Raw genomic sequence first — 27,138 nt, forward strand, 5'->3', positions numbered from 1 at the left:
GAGAGTCAACAGACCTCTTCTAAGAAGTAGTAAAAGGTGAGGTTGGACAGACCAGGTAGGGTCTTGACTGCCAGGCCAAGAGCCTGAACTTGTCCAGGGCAGGGATGTGATAAAAATAAGGCAACTGTTGGACATGCGGAAGCAGCTCCTGCCCCACCTGCCTTGTGGACCTGTAGGGATGATAGGGTGACATCAGGACTATAAAGGGTTTTTGTCAGTTTCACAAACACACAGAAAGAGTATTAACTCCAGGAGCAGGAAGAACTTACCGAAGAATGAGAGCTCCCCAGGAAATCCCTTACTGTAGAGCCTGGACCACAGGGATTGGCCACAAGGATCTCAGGGCTCCTTGTTACCCACATCTGGCCTCAGGCTACCTGGGGGTAACCTCAAGTAACCTGGTGGTATCCCTCAAGATACCGGGGGGAAGCCTTTCTGGAGTTTCCAAATCGTGCTGAGGAGGCAGGGTTTCATCAAGTCCCTGATTTTGTCGAGGACCTGTTTAGAGTGCATCACCTAAGGCTTTAGGGGCTGCTCGTTTGTCAGTCTCACTAAGTGCTGAAGACAGAATGGGAGTTAAGCACGGTTAGCCCCATTTTACAGATGAGAAGGCAGAGGCCCAAGGTCACAGAGGTGGTATAGGGCAGAACCAGGCTTCAAGCCTATGTCCAACTGACCCCAAAGCCATGTCTTCTCCATAGTAGTGAAATCTATAGGACCACTTAGCCGAGGCCCTCTGTCCCCGTAGCCCCCAGACGCTTGACGTGCGGCTGGGCTTCAGCCTATGCCAGGCAGAGCTGGAGTTTCTGCAGAAGCGGAAGGTGGTGGTGGCCGAGGCACTGAAACAGGTGTTGCAGCTGGAGGAGGACCTGCATACAGACGAGGTGGGTAAGCAGAGGTCTGCCGGCCCGGCTTAGTCCCCCTCTGAACTGAGCTGGTCCTTCAACACTGCTCCTTGCCAGCCACCCCCCAAGCCCTCCTTTGCCCCAGGGTGGCCTTGGCACTGCCTTTCCCGGGTGCCCAGCTGAGGGCTGTGCTGGAGGTGATTCAGTTGTGTGTTTGCAAAGGGAAGGGAGGGCAAAGTGGAGACAGAAAGGAAGGAGCCCCAGTGGCCCCTTCCCATGCACTAACAGGTCCTGAGGTCCTTACACAGGGAAAAAATGGCCCCTCACAGCCAGGAAACATCTGAAGCTCTAGCACCTCCCCCCAAAAGGCTCTGGGCTCTTTGTACTTCAATTCTCCCTCCCCGCAAACATGCACAGATACAGGACCTCCAGAAAGAACAGCAGTCAGAAGCCCCAAAGAAGCAGCTTCCCCTCACTGGGCCAGCTTCTTCCCATGGGGCAGACAGTGTGCCTTTGTTAGAGCCTTTGTCACCTTGCTGGTATGGACCAAGGCCCACATCCCCCTGAGCAGCAGGTCACCCTGCAAGGGCGGACTCCTGAGGCTGACCCTAGGCGAGAGGATGGAGACCTCATGCCTGCGGAGGGCTGTGATGAGCCTTGAGGCGACAGAAGGATCTTACAATCCCCACTCAAAGACAGAGTACATCTTGGCAAAGGTCCTCCTCCCTGCCCTCCCATCTTTAGGGAAAAACTGCAAGGCATCTTAATCCTATATAAAGCCAGAGGTGACATCCCTGCTCCTTCCCACATCAACAATTCATGGATTTCTGCTGTTATCAGTTATAGTACATACTGAGCACATACTGTGTGCCGGGTCTGGGCCTGGTGTCCTAATATCATATGCTTCTCTAGAGGAAACCATTAGGGAATCACACACTAGCTGGGTTCTGAAGCAAATTACTTGGCCCTCTGGACCCCAGTGTCCTCAGCTGTTAACTGAGGACTAGACTAACAGCATTAAGAACTCTTCTGGCCGTGATGTTCTGATCGACCAAACTGTGTGAGGCTTTAGACCCTCACCAACTGTTAGTTTTGGAGCAAAGATCTAATCCTAGACCTACCGGGTGGCCCATCACTCTGAAAGGCCGTTTTAGGCCACCCAAAGTCTCACTCTGGCTGTCCGTAGCCAGCTCTGCTTCCTCCATCTAAGCATTTGTCTGTCACTCCATGTCATCTCCCACCCAGCATTGCCTCAACAGTCTGCCTCTCTATGCTCCCAGGTACCATTGATAGCCATCATGGCCACTGGGGGTGGAGCAAGATCCATGACCGCCATGTACGGCCACCTGCTGGGGCTGCAGAAGCTGAACATCCTGAACTGTGCCAGCTACATCACTGGCCTGTCAGGGGCCACCTGGTAAGGAGCTGGGTGCCACTGTCTGGTGGGGCCCAGAGAAAGCAGTAGATGGGCTGGCCTGGGGTCTCTGGTGAAGCTCTCCCCACCCCAAGGTAGAGGGACTCACAAAGACTGGGCAGCTCTGCCACTTAGAGCTGTGTGACCTTGGGCAGAGGCTCGACTTCTCTGAGTCTCAGTTTCTGTATCTGTAAAGTAGGGATAACAATGGCACTGACCCCATGGGGTAGTTGTGAGAGCCTCTCCCAGTACCAGGTACCTTGAGGCTGTGGCAGGGACCCTGGAGCACGGTGGCCAGCTGTGAGTGAACCACTGCTGCCACTGACCCCATCCTGCCGGGAAGATGCAGTGCCCTCTCCAGCCATGCCAAGTATCCCAGGCTGAGTGGAGCTGGCCCAGCTCTGGCTGCGCACACTTCGGCCCACCCCCCATCCTCACCCCTCCCTCTGCCCTGACGGCTTCCTCAGGTTCCTACCTCCTTGCTCTCTGCTGATGAGCAAGGAGAGCAAGCCCCCCAAGGTGAGGCCAGCGTGACATCCACTTCTCCGTGGAAGTCACAGTTCCTAGGGCCCACGATGCTTGTAGAAGCCCACAAAAATGTTTTACTTTCTTTTAAGGTCAGGAAAAAAAGAAGAACTTCTAGGATGAAGGAAATGTTTTAATAAATAACATTATTATATTTGTTTTTATACAGCAGTCATAAAATATAATTTTTAATGACTTTACGGTGGAAGAGGCTCACTGATGCCATAACACAGCCCTGGTCCAGGGCGGCAGGGGCCCCGTGACCACAACTGCATTTTCTGTCAGGGACTAATGGGCGTCTGAGCCCTCAATGTCCCAAGCTGGGCCCCTCATCCTGGAGGACCTCTAAGTGACTTTCATTTGAGCAGTGGATATGAACTTGCCCTAGGAAAACCAAGGGCTGCTGGTGCATCAGAACTCCGAGGCTTCAGCCCAGATGGGACAGAAGGATAGTTGACATTTATTGGCATTGCTCATGGGTGGTACATTAAGGAGATAAATCTTGCTTCCATCAGGGTGGAGGGGAAGCTGTATCCTCCTGGCCCTGCCGGGCCAAGCAGAAGACTAGGAGAAACTTAAGGGGAAGGGGGGAAGGGGGGAAGGGGGGAGGGTCTCCTGGCCTGGGGAAGCACTGGAAAGTATTCTTTAAAATCAATCAAATAAATTTTTTTAAAAAACAATTAGGGGCGCCTGGGTGGCTCAGTCGGTTAAGGGTCCGACTTCAACTCAGGTCATGACCTCGCAGTTCATGAGTTCAAACCCTGCGTCGGGCTCTGTGCTGACAGCTCAGAATCTGGAGCCTGCTAAGGATTCTATGTGTGTGTGTCTCTCTCTCTGCCCCCCTCTCTCGCTCATGCTCTCTCTCTGTCTCTCAAAAAATTTAAAAAAATTTTTTTTAATTTTTAAATCAATCATTTATAATGGTTTTGAAAGCTTTTTAAACATGTAAAAGTAAGAATGAATCTTATGGAGAGTAGGGTTCTTTTTGATGATGAAATCTCTTGACTAACCCCTACCTTCCCAGACCAGAAACAAGCTCTGTGAAGGAAGAGGCCACTGCTCAGACAACAGTGAAGCCACAGACAAGGTCCCCCGCAGGATATGGGGTTCCTAGGTGCTGTCCTGACATAGACAGAAAGGTTGGGTCCAGGCCATGAAAAGGCAAAAACCCAGGGCTGGGGGGATCCCTGTGTTTGTTTCACTCTTTTACCACAGCCCACATATAAGTTAAGAAGAAGGCGAAATAAATCTTTAGCCGGTATTATAATTATGGGAATTAATGTGGCAGAGTGGAAAGAGTCCAGGGTTTGGAATCAGCCACGCCTGGGTTCAATTGTTGGCCTCACCGCTCCATGACCCAGCCCTTACTTTGTGCCAGCTACTGTTCTAACCACTTTAAATTGCATGAACTTGTATAATCTTCACATTAACTCTGTGAGGTTAGGTACAATTATCATAGTTCTCTCCATTCCACAGATGGGGAAACTAATGTGAGGTGCAGTTAGATAACTTGCCCAAGATGACACAGCTAGTGAGTGACAGAGTCTGGGTTTGAACCAGGAAGACCTGGTTCCAGAGTCCTTGCTTTTTTTATTTATTTATTTTTTCAACGTTTTTTATTTATTTTTGGGACAGAGAGAGACAGAGCATGAACGGGGGAGGGGCAGAGAGAGAGGGAGACACAGAATCGGAAACAGGCTCCGAGCCATCAGCCCAGAGCCTGACGCGGGGCTCGAACTCACACCGCGAGATCGTGACCTGGCTGAAGTCGGACGCTTAACCGACTGCGCCACCCAGGCGCCCCCGTCCTCACTTTTTTTTTAATGTTTATTTTCTTTATTTTGAGAGAGGGAGAAAGAGAAAAAAGAGAATGCATGGGGGAGAGGCAGAGGGAGAGGGAGAGAGAGAGTCCCGAGCAGGCTCCATGCTGTCAGTGCAGAGCCCAATGCAGGGCTTGATCCCATGGACCATGAGATCATTATCTGAGCTGAAATCAAGAATCAGATACTTAGCCAAGTGAGCCACTCAAGTGCCCCCAGAGTCTTCTTTCTTAAGCAACATGCTCTACCTGGCATGTGGTAGGCAGTCAGGAAAGGGTGGCCATCGTGACTATGAATAATAATGTTCACCCCTTTCCTCCAGGCTTCTGACCTGGTTGGTCAGGGTCTCCCGTGACCTGTCCACCTTCTCTCTGGCCAGGGTCTGGTGTTGATTGGTCCAGGGCTGGCTCAGTTCTCTCCCCATGCCTATCTGTCTCCAGGACCATGGCTACCTTGTACCGTGATCCTGACTGGTCCTCCAAAAACCTGGAGCCGGCCATATTTGAGGCACGGAGGCATGTGGTCAAGGACAAGATGCCTGCCCTATTCCCAGACCAGCTCTGCAAATTCCAGGAGGAGCTTCGGCAGCGCAGTCAGGAAGGCTACAAGGTCACCTTTACAGATTTCTGGGGCCTTCTGATTGAGGCCTGTCTGGGGGATGAGGTAGGTACTCAGCTTCTTCTGGGGTCCGACCTGCCCTGGCTGATGTCCAGCTCTCTTTCTTCTTGAGGGGGAGTCTGGACTTCCATTTCAGTGGAAGGAAGTTAGGTTAGACCTGCAGATTCATCTTTGGACCGTAGGAAGCATGAGATGCCCAAGTGCACGATGGAAGAAGACGGTGGGATTGTTTACACATACCCTGTGAGAGTATGACTGAGACCCTCGTGGTGGGGATGGTGTAGGTACAGTCCTGCAGAGAAGAGCGTGTCTTCTGAGAGCCATGCAAAAGACACCAGGAAAGAAAATGGGGAGGGACCTGGAGGAGGCTGGCGAGTCATCAGACTGTGATACAAGTCTGACCCCAAGTGGAGGAAAGAGGGAAGAAGAGCTGGGTGGAAGCATCCTAGACTGCTGGTCCAGAAGGTTCAGCAAGGCTCTTGGAGAGTCTTCTGGACAAGTCATCTGTCAGAGGAGTTTTGTGCCCTCCATGGGCGTGCATGGGCCTGCCTCAGTATCCCTCATGTCAGTCAGGGGCTGGGAGCAGCCCAGTGGGAAGTGTGACCCCAGCACAAACTCAGTCATGGATTTCAGAGCATAGCAGCTGAGGTCCTTAGTTGAAAATCTGCAATGCTCCTTCTCATGGCTACCACACGGAAGATGGGCCCAAGGAGGTTCCTTCTGCCCTGAGATCTAACAATCAGAGCACTACATGCCCAAGAAGGGAAGCAGTCTGTGCTGGGGCTCTCAGATGCTGTGAGAGCCATGTGGGTGGTGGTAGAGCAGTGGCATCCCCAGGGGTGCTGTGTTCCTGGACATCAGGGTGAGCTCAGCTAACACTCGGACCCTTCCAGCTGCACAGGCCCCAGGGAGGAGCCAACTTTGGCTGTTGCTTGGCCCTAAAGCAGAACTTTCCACCTAATTTCTATCCAGACCCGTGGTTCTCTGCCCCGCTCCCAAAGGTATCTGAGGAGTTCTGAATTCAAAATAGAACTTGCCAGGAGACAGAAGGGCGGCAAATTATTTTCTAGGAGGCTCCCTCTTCCAGAAAACCCAAACAATTTGAGAAACCAAGGATTACCTGAACCTCGTCTTCAGAATGCATTCATTCCTTCGTTTTTTTCTGTCAACAAAATTAAGTGCCTCCTGCATGTCAGGGGGTTCAGAGTTGAGGCACTCAATAGCTTTTTTTTGAATGTTTATTTATTTTGAGAGAGAGAGAGAGAGCACAGGTGCCAGTTGGAGAGGGGCAGAGGGAGGAGAGAGAATCTCAAGCAGGCTCCACACTCAGCTCAGAGCCCAACACGGGTTGGGATCCATGAGCCTAGGATCATGACCTGAGCTGAAATGGAGAGTTGGATGCTTAACCAACTGAGCCACCCAGGTGCCCAGCGCTCGAAGCTTTTGATGGATCCCACCCACCGTCCCCCTCTTGATTACCCACCATCTAATCTGTCCTTATGATGCAGGCAGAAGCTGAGGGTACTGGCTTTTGGATTCAGGCAGGATGGGGTTTAAATTCTGGCCCTGCTCTGTGCTGTTCCTTAAATGGGAATTACATCAACAAGTGGTAGTTAATAATTCTAACTCTACTTAGTGCCCCATGTGCTGAGGAGGAAAAGCACCAAGGCTTTTGACAACAGAAGTATGAGTGTTGCCTGACGTTTGGTGTGGGAGGAGCCCAGTTTCCCCGGAAAGCAAGTCTAGGGTTGATGTTGGGAGATCTGTGCTCCTCCACTCTGGCCAAGGCAGGAGGCTCTTTCCCTTGAGACTGGGTTCTTCTCTGAGGCTATAGTTTTCTGTACTTCCAGGACAGTCAGCTCTGCCGTGCCCAGATCTCTGGGCCACTATGACAGGCACCCTGCTTGCCTTTCAAGGGAGGCCCAAGTGTTATTTGTCCCACACATATGTTTACCATCTCATGCAGGTTCAGTGGCCTTCACACACTTGAGTAACCGTGGATGGCCACCTAGCAGGCAGCTGCTTAGGGTCTAGGGTCAGAGCCTGGGCCTGTAAGACCTCAACTGGCCTTGACTATACTGGCTGATTCATTCTGGAAGTGGCCTGTGGCCCTGGCTGATCTGCAGGTTCCCACTCTGATTTTGCAACACAGATCTCTGGGGACTAAGTGGGACTGTGGCCCATCTAGCGCACAGTTTTCCAAGCCTTTCGTTTAATTTTTTTTTAAGCAGCTCTTTTTCCCCTCCCAAACAAATTTTATGAGAGGCATGCCAAGTAGATAAGAAAAATGGACTTGCTCGAGTTAAAGTGGGGTGGAAATTATGGGAATGAAGAGGGACAATGGTGGCCTTTTCCACCCCTACCTTTTTATTCTCTGGTCCTTGAGACACAAGGGGAACCCTGGGACTCCCAGGGACAGCCCTAAATGGCAGATTCAGTCCCACTCCTGTCCATATGTCTGGGATGGTGAATAGCCCAAGCGTGGGTGAACATTCTACGGGTGCATTTTAAGAGCAGCTTTGACCGGTGTCAGCTGGGACCTGGACAGAGGTCTGGTGGGCTCAGGAGCCAGGAAATGGTCTGCTGGAGTGTCCAAACTGTCCCCTTAATTCTGCACTGCCTCCAGGCGGCTTTGCTTCTTCTCCTTAACCATTTCATCCCCTTCCCCCCAACCCCCCACAGAGAAATGAATGCAAACTGTCAGATCAGCGTGCTGCTTTATCCCAGGGCCAGAACCCCCTGCCCATCTACCTCACCATCAATGTCAAGGATGATGTAAGCAACCAGGATTTCAGAGGTAACACTGGTGGCTAGAAATTTATAAGGGGGTCCCTTCTCAGCAAGCAAAGGTACCCAGCACACATACCCCGCCACCATAGTTTTGCCAAAGTCTACATCAAAAGACTGCACTGACAACTGAAGAAATTGACTTTACTACCCCTTCTGTGTAGATGGATCAGTCTGGTGGGGTCTTGTGGCTTTTCTAGGAGCAGAGGTTTGATGGATAGGGAAGAGGTTCTACATATTTCTTAAGCTGACCAGAAGGAGGGACTCTAGAGACCTGCCCTGTTTCGAGGTCAGTTGTGGTCTCCTTTTATCCAACTTGGTGGAGCAAATGAGCCATTGCAGGCTACAAAGTAGAGTCGTGTCCTGCCGGCAGAGGCTGGTCGCGGGCGCCCCCATGTGCCCTGCGAGGGAACTGCAGCCTCCCTGCCCCAGGTCCCACGAGGTCCAGGACCCGGTAGAAGCGATGAGGAGGGGGGACGGGGCTGTCCAAGCCTGAGACTGACACCCTGCCCTGTGGCTTCGTGTGCAGAGTGGTGCGAGTTCTCCCCCTACGAAGTGGGCCTGCAGAAGTACGGCGCCTTCATCCCCACTGAGCTCTTCGGATCCGAGTTCTTCATGGGGCGGCTGATGAAAAGGATCCCAGAGTCAAGGATGTGCTACATGCTAGGTGACTCCTGGCATCCAAGGCCCAGGGGCAGGCCACCCCCCACCGCCCGCCCCATGCTGGGCAAACCACCCCCACCCCCCCGCCGGCCCCATGCTGGGCAGGCCCCGCCTTTGAATTAGAGGAGTGACAGGGAGGCCTGCTCTATTCCCCCAGGATCTTGTCCTGGGTGCTGCTGCCGATTTGGGTTATCCTTGAGCATGAGACCCTCCTGCATTTGCCAGCAAGCCCTCATCAGTCCCGTGTGTCTAGCTGCACTGTGGGGAGAGGGAAATCAAAGTCTATCCCACCTCCTGAGCAGCCTGACTGGAAGGGAACTGGGTGGGGGCTCTGGGATAGAACTGCTCACCGCTGGCCTTGGTCCCTAGGTTTGTGGAGCAGCATCTTCTCTCTGAACTTGCTCGATGCCTGGAATCTGTCCCATACCTCAGAGGAGTTTTTCCACAGGTGGACGAGGGATAAAGTGCACGACATCGGTGGGTGACCCACTGGCTTCCCCTGTTGCTTGGGCGATGGGGGGAGGGATGGATCACAAACTGAGGACCAGTCCACCTGCCATGTGTTTTAGCATCACCTCTGGTTCGCAGAGATGAGAAGGCAGCTAGGGTTAGGTCTTCCCTGCCCAGAGGGGCGAGCCATCGAGGCCTATTCACAAGCTTCAGGGGCCAGCTGTGGCCTGATGGGGGGTGGGGGAAGGGCTGGCAGAGTGGCACGGTGCCCAGGAGAACTAAGGGGTTAGGGATCTATGAGCAAAGTTAAAGGTGGCTCTTCCAGATTCCCTATCCTCTCTGGGACCCCGCCCCCCTTGCCTGTCATCACCCCTCATCTCCATTACGCTTCCCCTGTTCTCTCGCCTGGGTCCTCCTGGCCAAGGCCTTAAAACTTAGGCAAGGAAGGTATGAACTGCACTTACAGTGGCTGACCTCTGGGTGCCAGGTAACAATGCATGGCTTCACCTGGGCCATCTGGGGACCCCAGGTCTTGTGACCTGCCTTCTCTCCTCCCTCTCCCCTGCAGAAGATGAGCCACTCCTGCCTGAAATCCCCAAATGTGATGCCAACATCTTGGACACCGCAGTGGTGATCCCAGGGTCCTGGTTGTCCAACACTTTCCGCAGCATCCTCACCCATAGGTCCTTCGTGTCTGAGTTCCACAACTTCCTGTTGGGGCTGCAGCTGCACAACGACTACCTCCAGAACAGTCAGTTCTCCATGTGGAGAGGTAACCCGTCCTGGCTGCTTGCCTGCCTCTGCTTGGATAAAGGGGAAGTGCATGTTGAAGCTGCCATGGAGAAAGGATGACAAAATCCCCCGACCACATTCATCGGGTTGGGTGGCAGTCTATCCCCATGGTGTATTCCATGTTTGGTGAGGCTGTGAACGGTAGGTGGAGCGGTGCTCCTATTTAATTAGTTGACTCCGTACAACAATTTCAGCACATAGAAGCTGGGACCCTGGTGGGGAAATGTGGGCCCTGAATTTCTTCAGTTGTGCTCTGGGGGCACCTTTTAGTGTGAGTGGCGCCTTAGAGGTGGGCAAGGATGGCCCAGCTCAAGAATCCCCCACATGGCGAGTGGCAGAGCCAGGTCTTAAACTGTGGTCGTGCAATTTCAACTCAGTGCATCTCCCAGCGCCTCTGAGGCTCAAAGATTGACTTGCCACCATCATTTGTATTTTACTTGCCCACAGCCTGCAAATGGCTGCTTTGGCCTGGCCTAATGATCCTCATTCTCACTGTCCGGGGCAGAAAGGACAGCTCTGAGCCCAGGGTCTGTACTGATTTATAGGGTGTAAACCCTGTAAACCCTATAAACCCCTGCAACCCCACAAGCAACGTGGCTGAGTCAAAGTAGGTTTTCTATGTGTATCCCATAAAAGATTTGCAACAGCCCCAAGATAATGCCGTTCTTCATCAGTCCACCCCAACAGGGCGCTGTGACTCACCAGGCATCCTGGCTGCAAGCAGGAGGGTGGGAGAGCCAGTCCCAGGTGAAGGAGCTCCAGGCAGGGTATTAGGTCCCTACCAGGTGCCTGTGACCATCCTGAGATCATGGTGCCAGTGCATGATGGTAACTGGATATCTTGGCTTTCAGACACGGTGCTAGATACTTTCCCGAACCAGCTGACAGGGTCCGTGAACCACTTGTGCCTGTTGGACACTGCATTCTTTGTCAATTCCAGCTACCCGCCCCTCCTTAGGCCTGAGAGAAAAGTCGACCTCATCATCCACCTCAATTACTGTGCTGGGTCCCAGACAAAGGCAAGTGTAACAGAGAAAGTCTGCATGAGCAGAGCGCTGTGCCCCTTCTGAGACAGGCCACTGAACGAGCCCCATGAAGCTGGGAAATGGGAGAACACGCATTCCCCACAGGTCCAAAGACTTAGCATCGGAGAAACTCAAGCTTCTATGCCTGATATGAGGTTGGCTGTCCAAACCTCAGGGGAGGGCAGCCAGCTGACCTCCACATGCAGTGTGAGGTTTAAGTAGATTCGTGGAGCGAGTTCTAATTTTATTTCTGAGCAATTTTATTATCTGAGCATTTGCTGTATTTGGCAATTCTTAAGCTGCAAAAAAAAAAAAAAAATTTAAAAATAACCTTAATAGAGTCCAGTCAATTCTAAAGTTTTGTACCATTTTGAGAGCTTATGATGTCCTATTTTCAAAATAATCACATTGCCCCTTTCCCTAGAAAATATGACCCTCCATGTAATTATATTAAGAACAGGACCAGAGGTTTTTTATTTATTTTTCTCTGTTTACCTTTGAAAAGTTCTGGCCTTTTAAGGGAAAGAAATTGTTTTTTGGTCTACTTTCATACAGTCCTATTCTGAAGCCCAGGAAAGGGAAGTATAGACCAATGATAAAGCATGACACCAATGACGATGACTTCAGTTTGTCAATGAGTGACAATGTACTTTCCTACACACGCTCTCACCTTATCTTTATACCAGCTCTTTGAGACAATGACAAAACTGCTATTATTCCCATGTTACAGGTTTAGGAAACTGAGGCACAGAGAGTAGAAGTGGCTCGCTTATTATCACACAGCTAGTGAGCTTAGAACAGGGGGCAGAATGAAGGGGATTCTGATACTCTCAGCCCACTTGCTCTTTCTGTGACATCATGTTTATAAAGACGCTTTTTCAGAGTCGGCCCTTTGTCAGTTCCCAGGGCCATGCACATCGCACAGGAGCCTGACCAGACATGGCTATGCCTGGTGTGGCTCCAGTCACCCTCAGGCTGCCACCCCCATCTACCCAGGTTGTGTTTGGGTGAAGCATCATTGAAAGGGCTCCATCCACCTTCAGAAGGAGCTTTCACTTGGACACAGACCAACCTACTGCCTTAGGCTCTTTGTTCTAAAAATAGCACAAACAGGCAGAGTAGTTGGAGACCTGAGTTGTTAGCAGAGGAAATCAGGAAGCTGGATCTAAGAAGTTCATGTTTCTTACCCACCCCCACCACTCCTAATACTCAAACATGTCCTCTTGTGACGTTCCAGCCCATGAAACAAACCTGTGAGTACTGCTCTGTGCAGAATATCCCCTTCCCCAAATACGAAGTGCAAGAGGGGGACGAAAATCTCAAAGAGTGCTACCTGATAGAGAACTCCCAAGAACCTGATGCTCCCATCGTGATTTTCTTCCCACTCATCAATGACACCTTCCAGAAGTACAAGGCCCCAGGTAAGCCACCTCTGAACTTGGCTCCCACCACCTGCTAGCCTTGGGCCAGGAGCTCCTATCTTTAGACTTGTGCAGTCTTTTGACTTTACTAACAGGAAAGCCTGGCTTAGCTCTAATCTGAGTCAACCGTGGCTTTAGGAAGAAAGAAAGGCCCCCCCACCCCTCCATGAGCCAGCAATGCCGTCTTCTACTCTTTCAGTCATTCAGCATTTATTGACATCCAACTGTGTGCCTGGCACTGTGTCATGCCTGGGCAGCCCTAAAATGTGCAAGTCACATCCCTGCCCCTGAGGAGCTTGGAGGTGTGCGTGTGCGTGTGCGTGCATGTGTATGCACGTTTTCATGCAGGTGTGTGCGCCCATGTGGGCTGAGACAGGCCATAGGGAGAGATACAGAAACAAGTCATTACAACCTTCCATGTATAGCAAGTCCTTCTGCCACCTCCAGGTGTGGAGAGGAGCCCCGAGGAGCTGGAGCAGGGCCACGTTGACATTTATGGCCCCAAAACTCCGTATGCTACGAAGGAGCTGACATACACAGAGGCCGCCTTTGACAAGCTGGTGAAGCTCTCTGAGTACAACATCCTGAATAACAAAGACAAGCTCTTTCAGGCCTTGAGACTGGCGGTGGAGAAGAAGAAACACCTGAAGAGCCAGTGTCCCTCCTAAGTCCTAGGGAGCCTCACCGATCCTGTGTCTGCTCCCATGGTCAGAGGCACGGAGCCCATCAGGGCTGACTGGCCCGCACACCAGCTCTGCTCTCTGGTGAGGGGTGCAGGCAGGCTGTCCCTGGCTTTCTATCAAAGAAATATACATTTTTAAAAGTTGAGAGAGAGAGAGAGAGAAGAAGACAAAGGAAGATAACACAGACATGTGTTGGGATTTTATACCCATGGCATTTTTTTAAACCTTTCCCTGCAGGGAAAAGGGCCCAATAGCCACAGGCTCCCACACATGTCCAAAGTGGCCTGAAGAAGAGGCTAGTTCCTAAGAAACTCGGCCTGCACAGTGGAGCTCAAAGCCCTCTCGACTCTACTGCTCTCTGCCTCCTGGCACGGAGGGCCTCCAGGAGTGCACAAGAGGACCTGAGGAACACTCTGTGTTCTCTGGAAAAACAATTTTTTAAATTTAAGGCAATTACGTTCTTGTGATTTTTATAGGCTATGATATTTTGTGGTTTTCATTTTTATGAATCAGGGTATTAATAGATGGCGTGATGCTGGAAGATCTAGACAGAGTGCTAGATATCCTGGTCTCTTCAACAACAAAGCCAAACAGGTGACTGATGGGTTTCAGCAGCCCCCCTGCAGCCACTCAGAGCCCCAGGACTGGTGATTCCTGAGATCCCACCCACGCAGCCCCATCTGGGCCCCCAGCTCCAATGAAATGCCAGGCAAAGCCCCAGTCTACAGCTCAGGTTCACAGAACAAGGATCTGGGATGCAGCTGAGGGACGTTTGAGTAGGTAAATGGATTCAGGCATCAGGCTGGCACTCGCTGACCAACCTGCTCCAGGAGCACCGCTGAATTCTCTTATCACCTTCCTCTCTGGTTTCCAGATGGGATTATTTATTTCTAAATGGGATTCCTCTTATTTATCATGTAAACACAATGGCCAGCACATCCCACCTCTTGGAGAGTCACCCCCAAAAGAATGAAACTAGGAAGGATCAACCTTTAAAGGACTCGGTTAGCCCTGAGGAAGAAGCCCATCCTTGTAGATGGTTTGCAGATAAATCACTGGGGAAAGGCCCAGGACACAGAAGCCCAGTCAAAGTATCCAGGTCTCCCATCAGGCTGGGAACTTGACTAAAGAACTGTATAACCTGAGCCATTGAGATGTCCAGGCCGATGGAAGGTGTGCCCAGAAAGGCACGTGGTCCCAGCAAACATGGAACATAGGGCCCTCTTTCTTGGCCTCTATGCTCCCATAGGCAGTCCTTTGGTTGTTAGGAGATGGGTGACGATAATTAATGAAAGTTTAGAAAAAGCAACTTCCAAAATACATCCTTGGTGGGCCACTGGTTAGAAATGCAGAAGCTCAGGCCCCACCCCAGCTCTGCTGAATCAGAGTCTGCATTTTAAGGAGATTCTCACCTCCTCTCTGCTGCCCTTCCCCCAGACCCTCATCCCCATAATGGCTACACATATTAAATTTGAGCGGCGTGGACTCGCGCCATACTCTCCTATAAGCTGGGAAAGCAGGAATTAATCAGCTCACCTGAACCACTGGTAAACAAGGCTTCCAGACCTGCAAAACCGGTCCCCACCCAGATAATGCCGACCCGGGACGCCACCCATCTCCTCCACCAGAACAGCCAGCAGCCTCCACTTTGACATCTTTTCTTTCCATCTGCAGCAAACGGGCTCTCCTTAAATTAGCAGAGTAGGTCAGGCCACAAGACCCGTGTGTTATAAGATGAAGGCAGCCCTGCCTTAGATTCCTCAAAGTGTGAGGCTTATAAAACCATTGTATTATTTGAGCACAGAATAAAATGGCCATGTGGGTAAACGCCGTTGACTCACCTTCATTCATTATCTGGTGCTGCAAAACATGCCTAACTCCTGCCCTTGTCCCCGCCTGGGCTTCTCACACACCACGGCCAGCCCGCAGCGTGAGAAGGCCGCTGTTTCTTCTGTTTTTAGGAAGCCATGTCGGCAACCAATGGGACACCAGCTCTCGCCGCCTGGTGCCCTTTGAGGTTCAGATGGTTTCAGGAAGCACTGAGCGAGCAGAAGGATAGGCAGCCGGCCCCAGCTGAGCACCTACGGAGCACAGCGGTCACTAAACAGCCTCTGCTTTCCAGGAACTTAGATTTGAATTGGGGCAGGGCAGGTTTCGGGGCGGGGGGGGACATGACAAGATTTTTATATGAATTTGAGAAATTAAATAGTGACTTCACTTCTGAAACAATGCCGGCAACGTCACAGAGCAGGAGAGGAGCCAGGACTGCACAAGGGATAAGGACAAAGTGTCATCGACCCTGACAGAGGCAAGGGTACAGTGGTGGGGAGGCCAGGGAGGCTCCCTCCTCAGACCCCCTGCTCTCTGTCCGTCATACACTTAAATAGAAAAAAATTAAATGAAAGTCCTCTCTCCCCCAGTGTCCGTCCCTGCTTGTCTCCCCTTACCTTCCCAGGAGACCGGCCAGGATGCCATACTGCCACACAGCTCAACCTGTCCCACGGCGGATGTTTTCTGTCCCTATTTCCCCACGAAAACACTTCTCCCCAAGGTCGCCACTGCCCTAATTACCAGATACACTGAGCCAAATGGCACCAGCCCTTTACAGGCCTTATCTTACTTGATTGTTCTCAATATTTGCCACCGCAGACCACTCCTCCTTCCTGAAACTCTCCCTTCCCACGGCTTCCTTGCCAACAACCGTTCCATTCAGACCTGCCTGCAAATATTTATCACCCTCTCGCTACATGCCGGTCACTGTTGTAGGCCCTGGGACAATAAAAACGATTAACAATTGACCCCACACCTCAAGGAGCTTCCTTCTGGTCCCATGTAGGAGGGCTTCATAAAAACAGCGCCTTGCAAAACAGAGGGAAAGTTCCATATTAGCTGCGTACACACGGGGCACACATTAAGGGTTGCCAGCCAGGCTCCCCCTAGGGGGAAGGGGCCAGATTTGCTGGACACCCATCCATCGTGGATTTCTTCCCACGTTTCAGCCCTTCCTCTGGTCTCACCTCCCCTGCTCTCCATTAACTGCTGGTATCCCCTGGGGTGCTCTCCTCAGCTCTCCTCTCTGTTCGCTCCATACTCTCCTTAGGCAAACGCATCGACACCCAGGACTTCAATTACCACTTCCATCTTGAAAATTCTCAAACTTTTAGCTCTAGCCAAACCAGTTTCCTAAGTTCTTGATTCATGTATTCAAATTCCATACCAGTTAGCACTACTTTTTTAAAAATTATTTATTTATTTTGAGAAAAAGTGTGTGTATGAGCAGGGGAGGGGCAGAGAGAGAGAGAGAGAGAGAGAGAGAATCCCATGTGGGCTCCACGCTGTCATCACAGAGACTGACACAGGGCCCCATCTCAGGAACTGTGAGATCATGACCTGAGCTAAAAGCAAGGGTCAGATGCTTAACCCACTGAACCACCCAGGTGCCCCTACTTTTTATTATATAATCAAAAGATCAAAAGTTAGAGTGACTTAAAGAAGATATAAGAAATTTATTTCTCTCTTTCTTATTGGAGACCCAGGCTCCTTTCAGCTCTTCTGCCATCCTCCAGCTTGCCTTCCGGTCCAATATGGCTGCTGGAGCTCCAGCCATCCACAATGAACACACCAAACTAGCCCTGGTCTGCCTAGCTCTGAATTTCTTTCCTGTAACAGAAAATTAAACTTTTATCTTAACAAGATAATGAGAATTACCAGTTGTTCCAATTATCTGTTGCTTAGCAAACAAACAAAAACAAAACAAACAAAAACCCATAATATCATGGCCTAAAATAACCACCATTTTATTACACCCACAGATTTTGTGGGTCAGGAATTCAGAAAGGGCACAGCAAGGACAACTCTTATACATGTGTGGGGCCTCAGCACAAATGACTTGGACTGCCTAGGGAGGACTCAGATGGCTGGAATCTGGAATAGCTGGAGCTGAAGGATCCGCCTCTGAGACGGTACCTTCATTCACAGGTCTGGTGCCTGAGGGGGGAGGGCAGAGAGGGATGAAGGACAGTTTCCATTCGATTGACTATAGTGCACCTTCATGTGACCTCCCTAGTATGGTGGTTTCAAGATAATCAGCCTTCTTAAATGGCAGCTCAGGGCTCCAAGAGTGATGTCACACAGTGGCAGGTGCATGGCATATTATGACCTGGTGTCAGAAGTCACATACCCTCACTTCCACAGTAACTCTATTGGCAGAAGCTTTCACAAGCCAGCCTAGATTTAAGGGGAGGGGACAAAGATCCATCCCAACTCTTGATAGGAGGCATGTCAAAAAATATATGTGGCTATATTTGAAATCCCAGCCTGCAATAATTGAATCCTTAATGTTGACTTTCCCTCTCTTCCACTAAATGAATGTCACATTTTGGGTTCTATTACTGCAGACTCCATTTCCAGTAACAAATTCACTGTTAGTTAGGAACTACTTTCATCTCTGACTAGGAGAGACCTGACAAATAGTGGCTTAAACACATGCCTGTAAAAGAAGCCCAAGGGAGGCGGTCCACGGCTGGGACGGCGCTTCCATGATTCATCCCTGATTCTGCTCCTTCTAGCTCTGATTTACCATCCCGTACATAGTCCTTGGTCTCATGGCCCAAGATGAGCTCTGCAGCTCCAGCCATCATAACTATATCCCAGGCTACAAGAGAGAAGGGGAGAGCAAGATTGAACACTTTTCTTTCTAAAGGAGACTTCTTGCAAGTCCCATACATCCTTCAGGTAACATAGCAGCCCCCAGAACTTGGTCTTATGATCATACTGAATTGCAGAGAGACTGGAAAATTTTGTTCTTACCTGGGCAGCAATGGGTCCAGCTGAAAATGAGAGTTCTGTTGCTGAACAGAAGGACAATTTAGAGGCAGCTGGCAGTCTTACTGCAAGTACCTACTGGACATCTCTACCTGCATGTCCTATAAGCTGTATCTCCAAGTGGCAGCAGTGACCTTGCTGAGCGGCCGCAGAGAAAGGAGAGGTGTGTCTGGGAATGAAGGGGAATCTTCCCAGGCCACAGTACCTCCTCTAATCTCTTCAGCATGTGTCTCTCAGGCCTTGAACCACTCTGGAATTTAAAGTATCAGAATAAGACAGTGGACTTGGTAGGCATTTAGAGCCAATCACTGAACACAATCTAGAGCAAACCTCATGAACATCAAATTACCAAAAACAAGACGAAGGGAAAAAAAAAAAAGCTTCCACAAGAACTACAATTAAAATTTCAATATAATGGGGCCCCTGGGTGGCTCAGTCGGTTAAGTGTACGACTTTGGCTTAGCTCATGATCTCACAGTTTGTGGGTTCAAGTCCCACATAGGCTCGCTGCTGTCAGCACAGAGCCTGCTTCATTACCTCTGTCCCCCCTTCTCTCTGTGCCCCTCCCCTGCTCATGCTATCTCTCTCTCTCAAAAATAAACCTTAAAATTTTTTAAATAAAAATAAAGAAATAAAGTTTCCATATAGCAAAGAGAGTTGTTGAGTCTTATCAAAATATTTGTTTTAAGAATTATTTAATTTTTTAATGTGTATTTATTTTTGAGACAGAGAGAGAGAGAGAGAGAGAGACAGTATGAGCAGGAGAGGGGCAGAGGGAGAGAGAGGGAGACACAAAATCATGACCTGAGCCAAAGTCAGATGCTTATCCAACTGAGTCACACAGGCACCCAAGAATTATTTAATACAACAAAAATCCAGGTAACTAATGTCACTCTCTGTAAAACTACCTGAAATAAGATTTAACCTGAAAAAAACACAATTGGATTCATTTGAAAAGTTGACTGAAATTGGGATTGTTTTTTCTGAAGAAAGAAAACCAGGGGCATATGGGTGGCTCAGTCAGTTAAGCATCTGACTCTTGGTTTCGGCTCTGGTCATGATATCACAGCCCTTGAGATCAAGCCTGGTAGTAGGATTGTCTCTCTCCCTCTCTCTCTGCCCCTCCTCCACCTTCATATCTGCTCTCTCTCTCTCAAAATAAACAAACTTAAAAATATATAAAGGGGCGCCTGGGTGGCTCAGTCAGTTGGGCGTCCGACTTCAGCTCAGGTCATGATCTCAGGTCATGATCTCTTTGGGCTCAGTGCTGACAGCTCAGAGCCTGGAGCCTGCTTTGGATTCTGTGTCTCCCCCTCTCTCTGCCCCTCCCCTGCTCATGCTCTGTCTCTATCTTTCAATAATGAATAAATGTTAAAAAAATTAAAAATATACATATACATTAAAAAATATATATATAGGGGCGCCTGGGTGGCTCAGTCGGTTAAGTGTCCGACTTCAGCCCGGGTCATGATCTCAGGGTCCGTGAGTTCGAGCCCCCCGTCGGGCTCTGGGCTGATGGCTCAGAGCCTGGAGCCTGCTTCCGATTTTGTCTCTCTCTCTCTCTGCCCCTCCCCCGTTCATGCTCTGTCTCTCTCTGTCTCAAAAATAAATAAACGTTAAAAAAAAAATCAAAAAAAAGATATATATATATATATATATATATATAATAACTAGAAAGAGGATCACAACTTGCAAATGGATGCAAAATGACTATTCTGGGAAGCACCAGTCTCTCTCCCACACCACCAAGGACAGATCAAGAACACAAAAACCAGGGCTGAGCTTTATGAAGACAGAGAAGGAAGAAGAGTAAGACATTATGATGTGTCCTCTGGGCCAGGCTCTTTCAGAACTTTTATTGTTTTTAAAGATTAAAGGCAATAATTTTTTCTTCCTTCAAATTTATTGCTGATTATAAAACAAGAACATGAGGGATGCCTGGGTGGCTCAGACTCTTGACCTCAGCTCAGATCATGATCTCATGGTTCGTGAGTTCTAGCCCCACATCGGGCTCTGCGCTGACAGCATGGAGCCTGCTTGGGATTCTGTCTCCCCTTTTTCTCTGCCCCCCCGTCTTTCTCTCCCTTAAAAATAAATAAACATTTAAAAATAAATAAATAAAACGAGAACATGATTCTTGTGTAAAATCTGAAAATAAAAATGCTGAAGTGTATCAAGAAGAAAACTCAGATCATTTATCATTCCAAAACCCAGAGGTCATTATTATTTTGGGGTTTATCCTTCCCAAATTTTCCTTAGATGCCTTAATTTTTTTATAATAGTACAAAACGCTATACATTCATTTTTTTAATTGTTGGTAAAATATACATAATGTAAAATTTGCCACCTTAACCATTTTTAAGTGCACAGTCCAATAGTGTTAGCTATGACCACATTGCTGTGACTGCCTGAATTTTTTCCTTTTGCAACACTGCAGCTCTATACCAAAGAACAAGTCCCCATTTCCTCCTCCCTCCAGCCCCTGGTAACCACCATTCTACGTTCTGTTTCTGTGAATTTGCCTATTTTGATACATCAGATAAGTGGAATCATATACTATTGGTCTTTTTGTAACTAGCTTATTTCACATAGGATCATGTTCTCAAAGTTCATCTAGATTGTGGCATGTGACAGGATTTCCTTCCTTTTGGGGACTAAATAATATTTCATTATATATATAGCACATTTTGTTTATCCGTTCATCCATCAGTGGAAACAGGTTGCATCCACCTCCTGGCTATTGTGAATACTGCCTCTATGAACACAGATGTGCAAGTATCTCTTGGAGATCCTACTGTTAAATTGTTTGGATATATATGGATATATACCTAGAAGTAGGATTACTGGATCATATAGTTCTATTTTTAATTTTTCAAGGGATCGCCATATTGTTTTCCATAGTAATTGAATGTATTCACTTCTGTAATCTGCCTTGTTTACACTTAAAAATATATTCTGAGTATTTTCCCAGGTTATTAATATTCTTTTTATTTGACACAGCTTTCAAAGACTGCATAGGAATCCATTACCTATCTAATTAATCCTCCATGGGGGAACATCTAATTATAGCTTTTCACTCTTACAAGTGTTATGCTGATAAGCATTCTTTAGATAAAGCTTTACATTGATTATTTCCTGAGGATAAAATTCCTGAGTCTAGAAGTACAAGCATTTCTTTTTTTTTTTTTAATTTTTTTTTAACGTTTTTATTTATTTTTGAGACAGAGAGAGACAGAGCATGAACAGGGGAGGGGCAGAGAGAGAGGGAGACACAGAATCGGAAGCAGGCTCCAGGCTCTGAGCCATCAGCCCAGAGCCGGACGCGGGGCTCAAACTCACGGACCGTGAGATAGTGACCTGAGCTGAAGTCGGACGCTTAACCGACTGAGCCACCCAGGCGCCCCAAAGTACGAACATTTCTAACAACTAATAAAGGTATAATTGATACACAATAAATCATACATATTTAAAGAACACAATTTGATTAATGTGGCCAGGTGTATACAACTGTCAATCATCACCACAATCAAGGTAATGAACAAATCCTTCACCCTCAAAACTTTTCTTATGCCCTTTGTAATTCTTTCCTATGCTCCTCTGCTGCTGGGTCATGTGGTAGGTATATGCTTTACTTTTTAAGAAATCGCCAAACTGGGGTGCCTAGGTGGCTCAGTCGGTTAAGCAGCCGACTTCGGCTCAGGTCATGATCTCGCGGTCTGTGAGTTCGAGCCCCGCGTCGGGCTCTGTGCTGACAGCTCAGAGCCTGGAGCCTGGTTCGCATTCTGTGTCTCCCTCTCTCTCTGCACCTCCCAGCTTGTGCATGCATGTGTTCTCTCAATCTCTCTCTCTCTCTCTCTCTCTCTCTCTCTCTCAAAAATAAATAAACTTAAAAACAACTTTTTAAAATTGTCAAACTGTTTTCCAAAGGAGTTGTATAATTTTACACTTCATTATCAGTATATGAGGGTTCCAGTTGCTCCACGTTGTCACCAACAATTGATACGATCAGTCTTCTAATTTGGGCATTCTGATAGGGAGGTATTCTATTCTAATAGGGAGGTATCTTGTTGTAGTTTTAATTTGCATTTTCCTAGTGACTAGTGATGTTTAACATCTTTTTATGTGCTTATTTGCCCATACATCTTCTTTGGTGAAGTACCTGTCCAAATATTTTTTCCATTAAATTGGATTGTTTTCTTACTGTTGAATTAAGAAGGTCTTTTTATATTCTAGATACAAGCCCTTTACTATATATATGTGACTTGAAAATATATTTTCCTATTCTTTGCCTTGTCTTTGTATTCTGGTAACAGTATCCTTCAAAGGTCAGAAGAATTTAATTTTGATGAAGTCCAGTTTATTAATTTTTTTCTTTTATGGATCATGCTTTTGGTATCACCAAAGAAACCTTTCCCTGCATAATGTCATAAAGATTTTCTACTATGTTTTCGTCTAGAAGTTTCATAATTTTAAGTTTTACCTTTATGTCTATAGTCATTTGGGGTTAATTTTTATATATGGTGCAAGGCATGGATCAAAGTTTATAGTTTTGCATGGGATATCCAATTGTTCTAGCATTATGGATTACAAGACTTTCCTTTATCCATTGAATTGCTTTTGCGCTTTGTCAAAAATCAAATGACTATATATGTGTGGGTCTATTTATGAACTCTATTTGTTATCATTTTACCAATACCACCTGTCTTAATTTACATAGCTTTATAAGTCTTGAAATTAAGTAGCGTAAGTCCTCCAACTTTGTTAATTTTTTCAAAGTTATTTTGGCTACTTTAGGTCTTTTGCATTTACATATAAATTTTAGAATCAGCCTGTCAATTGTTACCAAAATAAAAGCCTGCTGGGATTGCACTACATCTATATATATTAGTTTGGAGAAAATTGACATTTTAACAATATTGAATCTTCTGATCCATAAGCATGATATATGGTATATATCTCTATTTATTTAGGCCTTTTTTATTTCTCTCAGAAATGCTTTGTGGTTCTTAGTGTATACACCTTGTACAGTTTTTATCTGATTTATCTCTAAGTATTTCGTAGTTTTGAATCTATTACCAATGACGTTGATTTTTTTATTTCACTGTCCAATTCACTCCCAGTATACAAAAACATAGCTGATTTTTGTATATGTATCTTCTATCCAGTAGCCTTCCTAAACCCACTTATTAGTCCTAGTAGCTTTTTTTTTTTTTGTAGGTTCCATAGAATTCTCTACGTAAATAGTCATATCTTCTGCAAATAAAGACAATTTTACCTCTTCTTATTTAACCTGGAATATGCTTTGCTTTTCTGGATACTGGTTAGAACCTCTAGTATAACATTAAATCAGAGTGATAAGAGTAGACATCTTTACTTTGTTCCTAATCTTAGAAAACATTCAGTTATTTCACCATTAAGTATGATGTTGCAGAAGACTTGAATGTGCATTTTCAAGATTTTTGATAAGTATGGACTCCAGAAAAATGCCAGCTTACACCATATCCAGCAATGTCTGAGATGGTACCTTTTTCTACACTCTTGGCAACATTAGGCATTGTCTTAAAAAAATAAAAGTCTGCCATTCTTTTTCTTTTTTAAGTTTATTTATTTTGAGAGAGAGAGAGTGCAAGCAGGGGAGGGACAGAGAGACAGAATCCCAAGCAGACTCTGTGCTGTCAGTGTGGAGCCTGACTCAGGGCTCGATCTCACGAATCATGAGACCATGACCTGAGCCAAAATCAAGAGTCTGACACTTAACCAACCGAACCACCCGGGTGCCCCAAAAGTCTACCATTCTTAATGTTACCTATTTATTTTTACTTTATGTTTCTTTGATCATTAATGGAGGTTAGCATTATTTAATGTTTGTTTTGTTAGTTGTCAATGTCCTCTGCTCATTTTATAATGGAGTATTCATTTCTTTCTTAATAATTTTATGGTAGCTTTTTTTTTTTTTTCAACGTTTTTTTATTTATTTTTGGGACAGAGAGAGACAGAGCATGAACGGGGGAGGGGCAGAGAGAGAGGGAGACACAGAATCGGAAACAGGCTCCAGGCTCTGAGCCATCAGCCCAGAGCCTGACGCGGGGCTCGAACTCACGGACCGCGAGATCGTGACCTGGCTGAAGTCGGACGCTTAACCGACTGCGCCACCCAGGCGCCCCTATGGTAGCTTTTTAAAGGTCTAATATCCTTCATTAAATATATTTCTTATATATGTCTGGCAATATTTTTCCCAATTTGTTTTTTGCCTTTTACCTTTGTTTATGAATTTATTTTTTTATATATACTATTTTTAATAGAAGTTTTTAGAGCAGTCTTAGAATCATAGCAAAATTGACCATAAAGTACAGAGAGTTTCCATGCACCTCCTGCCTCCTCAGTACATAGCCTCCCACTACCAATATCCCACACCACAGTTCATTATAATCAATGAACCTAGTCTACACTGACACATCATTATCACCCAAAATCCATAGTTTACTTTAGGGTTCATTTTTGGTGTTATATGTTCAATGGGTTTGGACAAATGTATAATGACATGTGTCCACCTTTACATTATCGTACAGAATTATTTCACGACCCTATAAATCTTCTTGTTCTTCCTATTCACCCTTCCCTCTTTCTGAACCCCTGGCAATCACAGATCTTTTTACTGTCCTCATATTTTTGCCTTTTCCAGAATGTCACATAGTTACAATCATACAGCATGTAGCCTTTTCAGATTGTCTTCTTTTGCTTAGTAATGTGGATTTAAGGTTTCTCCATGTCTTTCCATGGCTTGATAGAGTGTTTCTTTTTAGGACTGAATAATATTCCATCATCTGGTTGTACTATAGTGAAGTATACCTAGTACAGGACATTTTGGTTGCTTCTAAGTTTTAGCAATTGTGAATAAAGGGTTATAAACATCCATGTGCCATTTTTGTGCAGACATATGTTTTCAACTTATTTGAATAAATACGAAGGAGTGCAATTTCTGGATCATATGGTAAAGAGTATGTTTATATGGGTTTGTTTGGTTTTTTTTAATACACTAGAGCTTTTACTTTTTTGTTGACAAACCTGTCAACCTTTATTTTCATAATTTCTGTATTTGGTTTTGATCAGAAAAGCTTTCCCTTTCAAAATTTAATGAATCTTCACAAATACCTTCTTCTAGTAGTTCTATGGTTTTCATTTTCACATTTCAATCTTTGTTTTATTTTGACATGAGACAATATCTAAGTTCATTTTCCTTTGGCTTTCTTTTCACTTCCCTAGTTACATACAGCTTCCTCTAAATATTTAATCCACACAGCAACTCCAAAGGAGTTCCCACTTTTACAAACAAGGAAACTGAGGCAGAGAGGTAGCTCGTTGCGTTTAAAGCCACATAGCCATTAATATATGTAATCAGGATTCAGACCCAGGTCTTTTGATGCCAAGTCCTGTTCTCTCTTCACCACAGCCCTCGCATTCAAAGTATAGCCCATGGACAAGCAGCACTGGAAGCACCTGGGAGCTTATTAGAAACGCAGTCTGGTGTCTCAACCCATGCCCCATACCCCGGAATCAGCATCTGCATTACTATCAAGTTAGAGAAGTACTATTGTGCATCATATTCCCCCAAATTTAGGGTACGTCAGAATCACCTGGGAGCGTTTGTTGAGCTCCATCCCTCCTCAATATTTTAATTCAGTGGGTCTGGGGGTGATGACCTGAAATCTGCATTTTAACAAGTATCCCAGGTTATTCTTATATGCAGGTGGCTCTGTGGGTGACATTTGAGAAATGCTCTAAAACAACTGAGAAATATTCTCAAACTGTTGCCTAGAACGCCAAAAGTGATGGCTGATTGTTTCTCCCAGTCTCAATGTTGATACGTCCTTTTAATCTGGAAACAGAGACAACTAAGAGGTAACAGTAACTCTTTTACATGTCAACATGTGGTAATTAGGTGGTAATAATGAGGAGGATGATTAAATCTTTAATGTTACAGAAAATCAAATAAAGAAAACTAAGGGCAAGAGGCCTTCAATTCATCCAGAATTTAGTGGAGGCAGTGTGAAGTAGGAGAAACATCTACCCAAGCAGATTGGAGTCTTCTTCCCCTTAGTCAAATATTGTCAGTATGTCCTTGAGTCAAGATCTCTTCACTAACAAAATATGTAAATAATAACCTTCCAGAGAGTAGAAAGAACCTGTCTGTCAACTTTCCGAACTTTTGTCCCCAGTATCATAAGCCTGGGAAGAGTAAACTTCCTAGGAGACTCAGCAGCCTCCGGAGGCTCATTTTTGCCAGCTCAGATTTGCCCGGAAGCCGACGCCACCTGGCCAGAGGTGGGGCCCCGGCGACCTAAGGGGGCGCTTCCGAGACCAGTCTGAGCCCCGGGGCTGTGGAGACACCCTCTCCCCAGCCAGTCCGCCGACGGACTCCGTCATCAATAATTCATTAAGAACCTCCTCTCCATTGGCTGAGACGCGCTGGCAGCGGCCCAATGAGGAAGGACTTGAGAGAGCCTTCTGAATAGTAAACGAGCTGTCGTGACGCAGAGACCAGCGATTGGCTGCGACTGCGCGAGGCGGGGCCAGCTCGGGCGGCGGCGAGAGGGGCCGGAGCAGCTCAGTGCCAGCCGGGGAGGGTCGAACCCTGAGCGGGGACTGAACGCGGGGTGTGAGAGGGTGGGCGAGGGGAGCGAGCCGGCGACGGGCGGACAGGCTGCATCAGGATGTTCAGCTGGATGGGGCGGCAGGCTGGCGGGCGCGAGCGCGCGGGCGGCGCGGACGCAGTGCAGACGGTGACTGGGGGCCTGCGCTCGCTCTACCTGCGCAAGGTGCTGCCGCTGGAGGAGGCGTACCGCTTCCACGAGTTCCACTCGCCAGCGCTGGAGGACGCCGACTTCGATAACAAGCCCATGATCCTGCTGGTGGGCCAGTACAGCACGGGCAAGACCACCTTCATCAGGTAACCCGCCCCGCCGGCTCCTCAATGCCGCCGGGACCCCTGCTCCCACCACCTAGGTGCTAGCGGTCCTCAGCACGTGTGCGCGTGTTGTTACCAGCGTCCCGCCGCCCTCGGACATCCTGCAGCGCCCACTTCCCCTGTGCGGAATCCCCTCTCTGCTGTTTCCCCCTCCAGCTCCGGCGTGACCTCAGGTTCCCGCCCCTAGCGCGGTGCCCAGGTGCCCGCAGCCTCGCCCCGGGGCGCGGCCGCCCCAGAAGGGGCTGGCTCTACCCCCACGCTGTCAGGAAGGTCCCTGGAACCCCTTCACTGTGTACTCTGAGCCTTC

General features: G+C 47.6%; 2 protein-coding genes and 1 long non-coding RNA gene across 5 annotated transcripts in view; 2 read left to right on the plus strand and 1 right to left on the minus strand.

Annotated features, from left to right (window-relative positions):
- Positions 1-15,630, minus strand: part of LOC131516700 (uncharacterized) — a 30,168-nt gene extending 14,538 nt beyond the window's left edge. The window contains exons 1-2 of the long non-coding RNA XR_009264202.1: positions 15,490-15,630; positions 14,884-15,123 (exon numbers count right to left, since the gene is read on the minus strand). This is a non-coding gene — a long non-coding RNA (uncharacterized LOC131516700). The remainder of the gene's footprint in view (positions 1-14,883; positions 15,124-15,489) is intronic.
- PLA2G4E (phospholipase A2 group IVE) overlaps positions 1-18,224 on the plus strand; it is a 60,128-nt gene extending 41,904 nt beyond the window's left edge. For 2 of the 3 annotated variants that reach the window (XM_058738092.1, XM_058738093.1), the window contains exons 11-20: positions 749-884; positions 2,126-2,262; positions 5,045-5,267; positions 7,905-8,019; positions 8,539-8,676; positions 9,042-9,149; positions 9,691-9,894; positions 10,766-10,932; positions 12,176-12,359; positions 12,807-14,869. In XM_058738092.1, coding sequence (XP_058594075.1) covers positions 749-884; positions 2,126-2,262; positions 5,045-5,267; positions 7,905-8,019; positions 8,539-8,676; positions 9,042-9,149; positions 9,691-9,894; positions 10,766-10,932; positions 12,176-12,359; positions 12,807-13,027 — 1,633 coding nt within the window. In that variant the 3' untranslated portion in view covers positions 13,028-14,869. Of the gene's footprint in view, positions 1-748; positions 885-2,125; positions 2,263-5,044; positions 5,268-7,904; positions 8,020-8,538; positions 8,677-9,041; positions 9,150-9,690; positions 9,895-10,765; positions 10,933-12,175; positions 12,360-12,806; positions 14,870-17,497 lie in introns of those variants that run through there. The other variant, XM_058738094.1, reaches the window with a different exon arrangement.
- An 8,296-nt stretch (positions 18,225-26,520) lies between these two features.
- EHD4 (EH domain containing 4) overlaps positions 26,521-27,138 on the plus strand; it is an 87,274-nt gene continuing 86,656 nt past the window's right edge. Inside the window, exon 1 of the mRNA XM_058738127.1 lies at positions 26,521-26,813. Within this exon, the coding sequence (XP_058594110.1) occupies positions 26,578-26,813 (236 nt within the window). The 5' untranslated portion in view covers positions 26,521-26,577. The remainder of the gene's footprint in view (positions 26,814-27,138) is intronic.

Source organism: Neofelis nebulosa, chromosome 7, assembly GCF_028018385.1.
Source record: "Neofelis nebulosa isolate mNeoNeb1 chromosome 7, mNeoNeb1.pri, whole genome shotgun sequence".
Classification (NCBI taxonomy): Eukaryota; Metazoa; Chordata; class Mammalia; order Carnivora; family Felidae; genus Neofelis; species Neofelis nebulosa.